Here is a 10,821-nt window from a genome sequence, read left to right on the forward strand (position 1 = left end):
GTGGGCAAATGACCACAGATTCACACTACGTTAGTCCTGCAGCTTTGCTGCATAGATGCTGCATCATTTGAGAGAAGTTGCTGTATTATATCAGCTACTCATCAGCACTTTCTTTTCCTGCAGGCAATTATATTCACGTCCCAGAATGTGTGTTTCTTGTGATTTGTCCTTTTCTCCTTCATCCTCTGCTTTCTCAAACCCAAGGGTGTTTGCTCAGTTTTGCTGTACTAGCATTGTTCTTTATTAACAAAAGGGCTACAGTTGAGTCTGGATGTGACATTTGCATCTGGAGTCTATTCCTGTCAGAATGAGGACCAAAGAAGGGTGAATGACAGAAAAGCAGCCTGTGTTGGAGCAGAAAAGCAGAATAAATCAATCAGAGATAAAGCCTAAACATCATTTATGAGAAGCGTGAACACAACAGTAAACAACAGTAAACAAGCTGGCAGCTCAACAACCATATAATGAATACACCAAAAGAGAGGCCACAAGATACAAACCTCCAACAAAAGGCTCGTCTCCAGTTTGTGCAGATGATGGGGAAAGTGGAGAACAATAAGAACCACTCATGATCCAAAGCACATCACCTCATCTGTGAAACATGGTTCCTGATAAAGGTCTTATCATTTTGGGGCCCTAAGCGACATCCTAAATGGGGGCCCCCACCCATGCCAATCATGTCATTTGGTATGAAAGAATTAAAAAGAATTAGTACTTCATTCATATTAGTTTAATAATTTCTAATGTAAACACATCATAAAAATAGAAGAACCCTTTTTTGGTGCTATATAGAACCTTTTTCAAAAAGGATCTATATAGAATGATATACAACACATTCTCCATTGATCTGAAGAACCATTTTGAAGAACCACCCTTTTTTCAGAGTGTAGAAATCTGGTTTAAACAATAAAGGTATAAAAATGAATAAATGCGCATAAAGTAATAATGTGGAAGCAAAGCTATAAGTGATGAATTCACATGATATTTTTCTGACAATATAATGATTGACCCAAACAAAAAAATACATACTCTGAAGCAACTGCTAACACTTATAGCAGGAGGAAGCCCTGAAAGCCACCATGGAGTTTTTCATAATCAAACAGTGCAGTATTATTGAGCAGATCTGAATTTCATTGAACATCAGGGTCACTTACTAAAAGCCAGGCGGCAAAAAGGCCTGAAAACGAGCAGGAGCTAAAAACAGCTGGATTGCAGACCTGATAGAGCTTCACCAGTGAAGATATCCAGCACCTGATGATGTCATCGACAGCAAAAGATTTTCAACTTCACAGTGAAATGGAGGAATTATGCCTTAAAGAGCTGTGATTCTTAAACGGCTCACAAAATATAGATGTAAATACCTTTGAATAAAAGTAGATATTTAGAGTATAGACCCAAAACAGAAAATCCAATAACTGTCCAAGGCATTGTATTCTCTAGGATTGTCAATTAGCAGCAATGTATGCTTTAACAGTTTTATCCTGTAATTTTTCATTTTTTCTGCCAGGTTCACTCTTTTAGACTTTATTGCTCTACATTCACCATTTAGCTCAGAAAGTATAGCCCTTAAAGGCTTCCAGCTATGGTTGTTTAGAACAGGGCATAGAAATGAAGTGCAGAAAGCCCGGTCATTCCACTCATTTGTGGTATGTTTGTGTGAATGGCTTATCACTGATGATTCTTCCCAGTCCACCTTAGTGGAACTCTACCAAATCATTGTGCACATGGATAAGCACAAAAAACATAGTTTGACAAAATATTAAGTTGACACAATTTTTTCCCTCATCCTACATACTTACCCAAATCTTCACACTTGCTTCATACTGTACTGAATTGTGGAAGAAGAATTTTTCAAAATTTCTGCATAATTAAATTGTTAAGATGAAAACAAAGTCATTCAGAGTATTTTGATGTGAAATGTGCTATTCTTGTGCCAACCTTTTTGATTACAGTGGAGGTGATAGGAACCAGACATCCGAAGCATCGAAAGCCTCTAAAGGATCACAGAAGGCTATTACATGGTATGGTGATGAATACGCAGCCTGATGCCTGAGACATTTTATGAGACTTCTGGTAATTTTTTGGCCTGAAACATATTTTTCAAATGTCTTTGCTGATCAACTATATTTGGGTAAGCGGAAAATTGTGTCTTTGTGTGTTTTATTTCTGTCTCTTTAAAACTGTTAAAAACTGTGCTGTCATTGTCTGCTTGAGATTGACCTTTTCATCTAATTTAGATGGATTGTTTGGACAACTCCTTACAGTTTCATAGTGTGTTTTTGTGTGTGTTTACAGGGCGTGGGCAGAGACTGGGCGGAAGCTTTTAGGGGCTGTCTGCGGACACCTGTTAGACAAAGAGATGTTAATCCACAGGACAAAAAAGCAGGAGATTAGTCCTTCCTCTCCACAGAGAGAGCCTCTATACACACACAAACTGATGACGAGTATGTCTCTGAAGAGCCAGTTCACGACTGCCTGCTTCTTTCTGAACAGGCCTCAGAGGATCATCATCTGCTGGGATGGACTTCATACTCTCAGCAGTCTGGAGGTTTTTAGGCTTCTGTGTGTGTTTGTGTGCATGTGTGTGTGTGTGTGTGTGTGTGCTGCCTCTCTGACTTCGTCACAACATCAATTGAGTCAGCTTTCTGTATGTCTGTCTGAGTCACCCATTTCAGGGTTGCCTAGTGACCGTGGCTGGGGAAAATGTTTCCTTGCGTAGTTGCTGATGCTTGGCACCAATATTTATTCAGGCTCTACTCTGACAGGGCAGGAGAAAATGATAGTTACAGTCTCTGATGATTGGACGAGCTCTTCCATCCAGATATAAGAGCTTACCACATAATTCCGTACTTTCACCTGTTTTTTGTGGTTGCTCAATCTAGTCCTTGGTGTTTAATGGAACGGATGCTGGCCCTACTCCAGGAGACTTGGTTATACTGTGAAATAATTATCTCAGGATTCTCTCTAAAGTCTCAGGAGTTTAGAGCATAAAAGTAGGTCCACAGTGTGAATAATGTGAGAATAACACATCTGTTGGTGCTGTGCTTAGATTCATACAAACTGCATGCCTAAATAGCCTGACCAGTGTTTGTCAGTCTGTTAAAATTGGAAAACAGTGGCAGCAACTTGAGTGTTAGTGGTTCTATATAGAACTATTCTTTACTAAAGAACACTTGAAGAACCATCTTTTCAAAGTGTGTACTAGAACCCCATTGAGGCGCTAGCAGAAAATAAAAAGAAAAGTAATCCTTGCTAGAAAAAACAGGATAGACCAGCATGCCTCATCACCAGCAAAACCAGCATGTTGTGTTTTGGATGCTGGTGCCCATTCTGGTTGATCAGCATGCTGGTTTGTGTGTTTTTCAGCAGTAATTTTTTTATGGCCACTGGTTCTGACACTGAATGACATACGTTATCCACAAAAATGGACAAAAATACATTACATAGCTAAAACAGTTGTTGCAGCAGTCTTGAAAGCTGAATTTTATTTGTACTTTTGCAGATTTTTAGATGCGTCAGAAGCCACACTAGCAAGTAGCAAGAGAGTGTAGAGAGTAAGAGTAGGTATGCACTTTACACAGTGCTAACGGCTTGTTTGCTACATTAGCCTCGGAGCTCCAGGCAAAACTAAAGAAGCAAACATTGGACAACAAACATGTCTTGGCTGATTGACTATGTAAGGGATAGGAAGAAAATTCGGTAAATTTGATTTTTGGCCTAACTTTAACTTTAAAGACCACTTCTTGCAAATGCACTGTATGTCCACCCTAAATGAGACTCAACTGTTTGCATCACAAATAAACACTGTAACCAACCAGACGGATACACAGGCTTTGCTCTGATACATAAAGCTTCAGGTACATTATCTGCAGTGTACTGTCTACGGGCTTTTAAATATTCTAAACAGGTTTGTGGAAATAGGGACAGTGCATTTATGTGTGTGTGTGTGTGTGTACGAGAGAGAGAGAGAGAGAGAGAGAGAGAGAGAGAGATGCTTTAATGATTTAAGTTGATGCATTTCACCATCATCTACCTTAGGCCAGCTGGCATAAAGGGCATGATTGTTTTCCTCCCATTTGGACAGGTTCTGGCTCATGGAAAAAGTGACTTATACCTCTCTTCCACATTTTATGATGGTGCATGAGGCAGGCTTTTATGCGTTGGTTCCTGCCTGATCTCTTGTCCAATCAGAGCAGAGGAAAGGTGATGACGTCAGAGACATTATGACATCAGCCGGAGGCACATGGAGCATCCATTAATTCCTCTCAGATCAATGGACATAACAGACCAGCAGACGTGAAAGGCTTTAACATTTGTTCCAAACCAAGATTGCCTTTCTTTTTTGAGTTGACCACATGTCATTTATAAAACAGGTTACAGAGGTGGACAGAGTAGCCGAAAAACATACTGAAGTAAAAGGATTGTTACTTCAATCAAATAATGACTCAAGCAGCAATAAAAGTAGCCGAGCAAATAAATAACATGAGCAGGAGTTCATTAGTCTCCTCAATAAATGCAGTGGAACGTCTTAGTGCACCCAGCGTCCACTCTTTGTTATGTGCAGTTCTTCTCTTTGGGATGAAAGTGAGAGGTGCAGCTGGAGCACAGCTGTCCAGGTGCTGAACCAAGTAAACAGAATAAAATTAAACCTAAAAAGAGAATTAGTAACTCAAGCTCAATGGCTAAAGTGTAGCCTTCTCTCCTCACAAAAACACATGAGTAGAAGCAAAAGTATTTTCATTTGAAAATATTGAAGTATAAATGCATCAAAATTTTGCTTAGGTACATGTAACTTTACAGTGCATACAGTAAGGCACAGTTGTTACTATATTCCTGATAGTTTTGTCAAGATTTGCTTTTGGTAAGAACTAGCTTTTTTGTAACTAAAGGGGTACTTAACCTATTTTTCAAAATTTCAGGATAATTCAGTTGTGATGCACACAGAGTCATTCAGTGCCGTTTGATGTGAAATGTGTCATTTTCGAGGATTTTCATAGTAGTAGAGATAGGAACCAGACGTCTGAAGTGTTTAGTGCTACTAAAAGCTACCTCACAGAAAGTTATTACAAGAAATCGTTACGAATGCTGTGTCAAGTGTCTGAGACATTGTGTTATGATGGTTTTGTGATACGATTTTGGCCTAAAACTTTTCCAAAAGCCATTCGTGACAGACAGGTATATGTAGAGCACTGTAAGACAAAATAATACCTGGTAAAACATCAGCAAATATCAGCATCGGATAGATGTATCAATTTGACTTGATTTTAAATTGATATTTGATGATGTATTTATTGGATTCTGGAAGATTCTTTTGCCATAGAGCAGAACTTTTAGGCAACACTGCTCCACTACTTTTTATTCATTTACTAAATTTTTAACCCTCTACAAATACATAGCAATCTGTAATAAATAAATGGTAATCTGATTTGTGTGTAATACTTATCTAAGTGGATTTGTTCACAATTTCTACATTTTATGTATCAGCTTTGGCTCACAATTCCTGTATCGGTGCATTCCTACTTATTTTTTCAGATTTACAACTATCACCACCAAACAATACATTATTTCATATCAAAACACTCTGAATGACTTTAACATCTCAATGACTGAAACACACAGACATCTTGAAAATTAAATAAAGAGGCAGGGACATTTAAACAGAGTCAGTTGGCTTTATTGTACATTTGTTGCTTGTAAGTAAAAAGTCAGCCAGAGGGACTCTCTCAGGTGAACGCTGCAGGTGTAAGGCACAGTAGGAAGGCCCAGTATTTGGTTAGCTATTTTTAGTCTTGCCCTTGAAGCAGGCCAGCTGTGGGCTTTTGCTCCTGATGGAGCTGAGACACCTAATATTTGTTTATGTGCTTTTTCCTAATTGAATTACTGAATGTTTGCTTGATGCTTTATCCCTCTCCCTGAGGTGGACACATGCCATTTCTACGCATCACTTACGTATTTACCGATGTTGTAAAGTAACGTGTGAAGTGACAAAGTTTCACAAATATCACAAGTGGCACCTGAAACTTAACTCCTGCAAACAGAACATGCAAATGAAAAAGTTATCGTTGAGTAACTGCTCTCTATTCTCAGATTGTGAGCTGCAGAAAGTGTAATATGCAAATAGTCTGCACTGAGGTGGCTAGAAGGAAAGATACACATGTTCTCCTACATTTACATGTGCGTACGACTGTGACCAATGAATGAATGTGAACTCTCCATGAATCTACCACTCTTGAAGTGCTGCCAGCTTCCTATATCAGTAGCATTGGCACAGCGAATAAACCGTGTGCTTGCATAAGAAATGTTTCCATAGGCTCAGCAGCCAGCCTGGGCTAGATTAAAAAGAACAGGCTAAGACAGAGGAAGCCTGGCACCAGTGTGAATGTCCAAACTCCACACACCAAGGACATCGGTGTGAGCGGAGGTGGAGCTGCTGATAGCCCCTGAGAGCTCTGCAGGTGTGAGCTGCACTTTACTGCCCATAAACATCTCTGAAACTATATTAACGTTCCCCATGTTACATTTACGTTTCCTATGTTACACAGATTTACACCAGGGGTGCAAATCTCAGACCTCACAATGATTCAATTTGATTGTGATTCTTTAGGAAACAATTAACTTAATCATGAAATCTCACACTTCACCAAGATTTTTTTCCCTTGGGAAACGTATACCAGGGAAGTTTATTTGGGCCAAAAATATCTAGTCAAAATGCCCATTGAGCACATTATTAATTTTTCAGGAGATACCCCTGACCCACTAATCCACTTGCATAAGCAAGAGGAAAGTCAAAAGAAAAGTCTGAAAACAGGAGTTTGCAAAACTGGAGTTGACGTAACAACTATGCAGCTCCACTCTTGATTCAGATCTAAATAAAAATTCACAGGTGTTTCTGTCCATCCTTCCACTGTGAGAAGACAACTCAACACTATGAATATGAAAGGATGTGTAGCTGTCAAGAAGCTGTTACTGAGAAAAGGAAATTTGCAAATCAGAAAAGAAGCTGCTGATGTTCTCAGAACAATTAACTGACCACCCCAGAGTTCAGACCTCAACACCACTGAATGAGTTTGGAACCAACCAACTTCTAAGACTGAACTTTGAAGGTGAGGAAAAATATCCCTGCAGATTTCTTTGAAAAACTGAAAGCAAGTCTCCTAAAAAGAATGAAAGCTCTAATAAAGGCAAAGAGTGGACACACTAAATATGAAATAATGATGCTATATTTAGTTATTGAGGTTTCTGTGTAATTTTCTGCTGAAAAATGAATAATTGTACTTAATGACTGCTTTGACTGGAAAGGGCGTTCTCTGACCTTACAGTACTGCACAGTACTGTAGATATATGTACTATAGATATATATACTTTAATGATCCCCAATGAGAAAAGGATAATTACCATTCATTCTAACATCCCAAGCCTGATGCAGATGTGTTAAAATAATGATTATGATCATAACAGAATTGACTCCATTAAGTGCATTTTTAATTCATACTTGATGACAGACTACTACAAAAAAGACAGAAGTAAAAGGAATTCACATCACTTTATGGCAGTCCACATGCAGATGTTCCTAACTGTAAACTCTGGGCAGCTTCTCATTCTGCAGTGGTGAAGATGGCTTTTACCTGATACTACTGCTGTGGAATACTAGAGTTGATTTATTACAGATCAGACTGGCCTCCACAGTGAATCACCACAGCACTTTACCTGTCATGAATGACTTATTGTGCAGTTTTGGACCCTCACAAGCTGCCCACCTGACCTCACATCAGACACCCCTTTACTTTTGTCTGTTAATAAATAACTAAAATTATTAAAAATTACAGTTAAATTATTAAATAAATTACAGATTTCATCTGCCCCAATGAAAAACAGCAGCAGCTTCAGTGTTTTCACTTGTTTACTCTGACCTCTTCACTCTGAAAGGATGGTCATCTCTGCATGCACATCAGAAAAGTTCACCAAATTAAAAGGGAATTTTGAATCAAGACTGAGCTGGGAATGGCTGTTTACTCCTTTCACTACCTTAACACTATGCACACGTCTTGTATATCCTACTTAAAACAAACTTATCTGTTTGATTTATCACAAAGTTTATTAACAGGGTGGCTCCCTTATTTCCAGTTTTACAAGCTTTCCAAAAACAAACGTGAGGGAGTAAAAGGCTCAGTAACAAGCTGCTGAAACACACTTATGACATGGCAAGCTATGCATGTGCGGCCCATTTGACAGGCAAAGTTCTAGGCAAATTTGATAACGTTTGATAAATGTGATGGGTACGATAATTGTGCTCTCTTAAAAAAGAAGGTTTATCAGTGTTTCTTGAGTAAAGACAATGGCTCTATACAGAACAATGAACACTCAAAGAACCCGTTGCAAGATTAAATGGTTCTTTGCATGGTGAAATGGTTCTTCAGATTGATGGAGAGTTTGTGGTATATGTTTCTATATATCTTTAATATAAGCCCTTTATATAGTCTATATACCCTTTTTGAAAATGGTTCTATGTAGCACCAAAAAGGGTCCTGCTATTTTTACAAGTTTGACATTGTAACAACAGCAGAACCCTTTTCAAAATGGTTCTATATAGAACCACGTTCAACGTTCATTCCCCATCCATCTGAAGAACCATTTCACCCTGCAAAGAACCATTTAAACATGCAAATTCATGTGTTCATGGTTCTATGTAGAACCACTGTCATTATAAACAAATAATCAAAATCATAAAGAGATTTCTTTAAAACCATAATGTGCAAAAAAATGTCCATTTTCCACGCTGAAGTGCCACAAAATATCGTTTCTACTAAATGTTAACGATACGAGGCAAAACTCTTACGCGGGATTTTTTCCCCCACCTGAATTTAGAAACGCCCCGCCTTCCTGGGCTACGATTGGCTGTATTTCATTCTCAGAAAGACGTCCGTCGTTCTAGAACACTTTTCTGACGAACCGCCTCGATTATGAGCCAATCCCAGCACGGGGAGGCGGGGCTTTCCGGAATACGGGTGGGGGGGAAAGCCAGCGCGTTCTCAGCCGCTCGACGCTCTGGAGCCCTGAGTCGTCATTTGATTGGCGGAACGAACGCTACGTGGACATAAGCTGCAACAGGTAGCGCACATGTGACCGTTAGCGTTTCATTCTGAGGAAAACAGCCACTGTCAAGAAAGCTCAGTGGCGAACGCTGAGGAGGAACTGTTTATTGCTCTCATTTAAGTTCCGTTTATTTGCACTGCGGACTTTTTGAAGCGTTTTTTCCAGCAGTTCAGGTTGACGGTAAGGCATCCCTTTTCATCTTTCAGTTATTTTTACATCCTCACTTGGTCAGGGGGAAAAACGCTTATTCACAATGCAGCTGACCTGTACCTTGAATTGCATGTAACTTAATCTGTGCTGTTCAACAAGAGCAGCCTAGTCCAGACGCTTATAGATGAATCTTATGTTAATGAGTCGTTAGAGTAGAACAAATTGTGAAATTTGTCATCTCAAGGAGGCAGCTGAGGAACTGACGTGGGCTTGAGGTTTATCAGCCCACAGTGTTTTGCATCACTATCTGTTTTTTTTTTTTTTTTAAAAAAAGAAAAAGGCACAGGACAGTGGGCCTGTAAAAGTGCTTTTTGAATCAGCTACTAATAAGAACAGACTGTAATGAAGGTGAAGTTGAATTGATGCCTTTACATAGTTCCCAGTTTGTTAAATATACTTTTCATCATTTACAGCTGATTAAGCATTGAGCAGTGTTTTGTCCCCTCCCATACAAGTCTGTGAGTCAGCTTACTAAATTCTGACTGACTGTTTATCTTCCACATCAGGGCCTGGGTGATTCAGGCATGAAGTCCAAAGGGAAGGGGTCAAAGAGGACCAGACGCTCCTGGTCAGAGCAGGAGCACTCTGACTTTCAGCTGGAGACGGAGCCAGGCTCCAGTGAGCAGGAGGGCTCAGAGGCCTCTCTGCAGCTGGGGGGGTCGTGGAAGGCCCTGAAGGCAGAGGGCAACACCAGGCTGGCCACAAGGCGCCGCCGCCGCCAGCACAACAGCGCCAAGGAGCGCAATGTACGCAGGCTGGAGAGTAATGAAAGAGAGCGCCAGAGGATGCACAAACTCAACAATGCCTTCCAGGCCCTGCAGGAGGCCATCCCGCACGTCAAAATGGACAAAAAGCTCTCCAAGATTGAGACTCTAACACTGGCCAAGAATTACATCAAGGCCTTGACCGCCATCATCCTTGGCATGTCTGGTGCCTGTCTGCCCCATGAAGGGACCCAACCAGAAGAGAGCCCATCTAAGCTTCTACAGCGCTACCAGCAGCACCTGGAGAACGACAAGATAGGCCAGGACGACCTTTCCAAGTACCTGGACCAGATCCACAGCTTCAGACACAGTAGCTAACACAGACTCCGGCCACTGCAATGTCCACCCCCAGTGACTCAGTAAAGACTCGAGAGGAACTGCTATTCACAGCCTGGAGAGCACATTGTGGAAGAGAACATTTGGTGCTGCCAGTGTGGAGCCCTAAGACTGAATGATGGTCAGATATCCCTAAAGATGAGCTCTCAATGGAGACACATACTCATATTAATGGTGTGTTTCGATGGTCCTCACAAACACGTGAACTTCCAAGTTTACCACAAGAATGTTGCATTAAAACGGCTGACAAAGTCTTAATTACGTGGTGAACTTGGTCAACATACCAGTCGGCATGTTCCCTGATACTATTTGAAAGCAGTATTGCAAACTGGCAAAGCAAGTGACACATGAATGACACTTGAATTTCTGTGTCATGTGTTTAAATGATTGTAGTGAAAACAAACACATCAGTAAACAA

The 10,821-nt window shown here is 40.3% G+C and overlaps 1 protein-coding gene across 1 annotated transcript; it reads left to right on the forward strand.

The window, feature by feature from the left end:
* The first annotated feature begins 8,941 nt into the window (after nt 1-8,941).
* bhlha15 (basic helix-loop-helix family, member a15) lies at nt 8,942-10,675 on the forward strand. The gene is made up of 2 exons (XM_036573051.1): nt 8,942-9,273; nt 9,810-10,675. The coding sequence occupies exon 2, from the start codon at nt 9,828-9,830 to the stop codon at nt 10,383-10,385; it is 558 nt and encodes a 185-aa protein (XP_036428944.1). The 5' UTR covers nt 8,942-9,273; nt 9,810-9,827; the 3' UTR covers nt 10,386-10,675.
* The last annotated feature ends 146 nt before the right edge of the window (nt 10,676-10,821 follow it).

The sequence above is a fragment of the Colossoma macropomum genome, unplaced genomic scaffold, assembly GCF_904425465.1.
Source record: "Colossoma macropomum unplaced genomic scaffold, Colossoma_macropomum, whole genome shotgun sequence".
In the NCBI taxonomy this organism is placed as follows: Eukaryota; Metazoa; Chordata; class Actinopteri; order Characiformes; family Serrasalmidae; genus Colossoma; species Colossoma macropomum.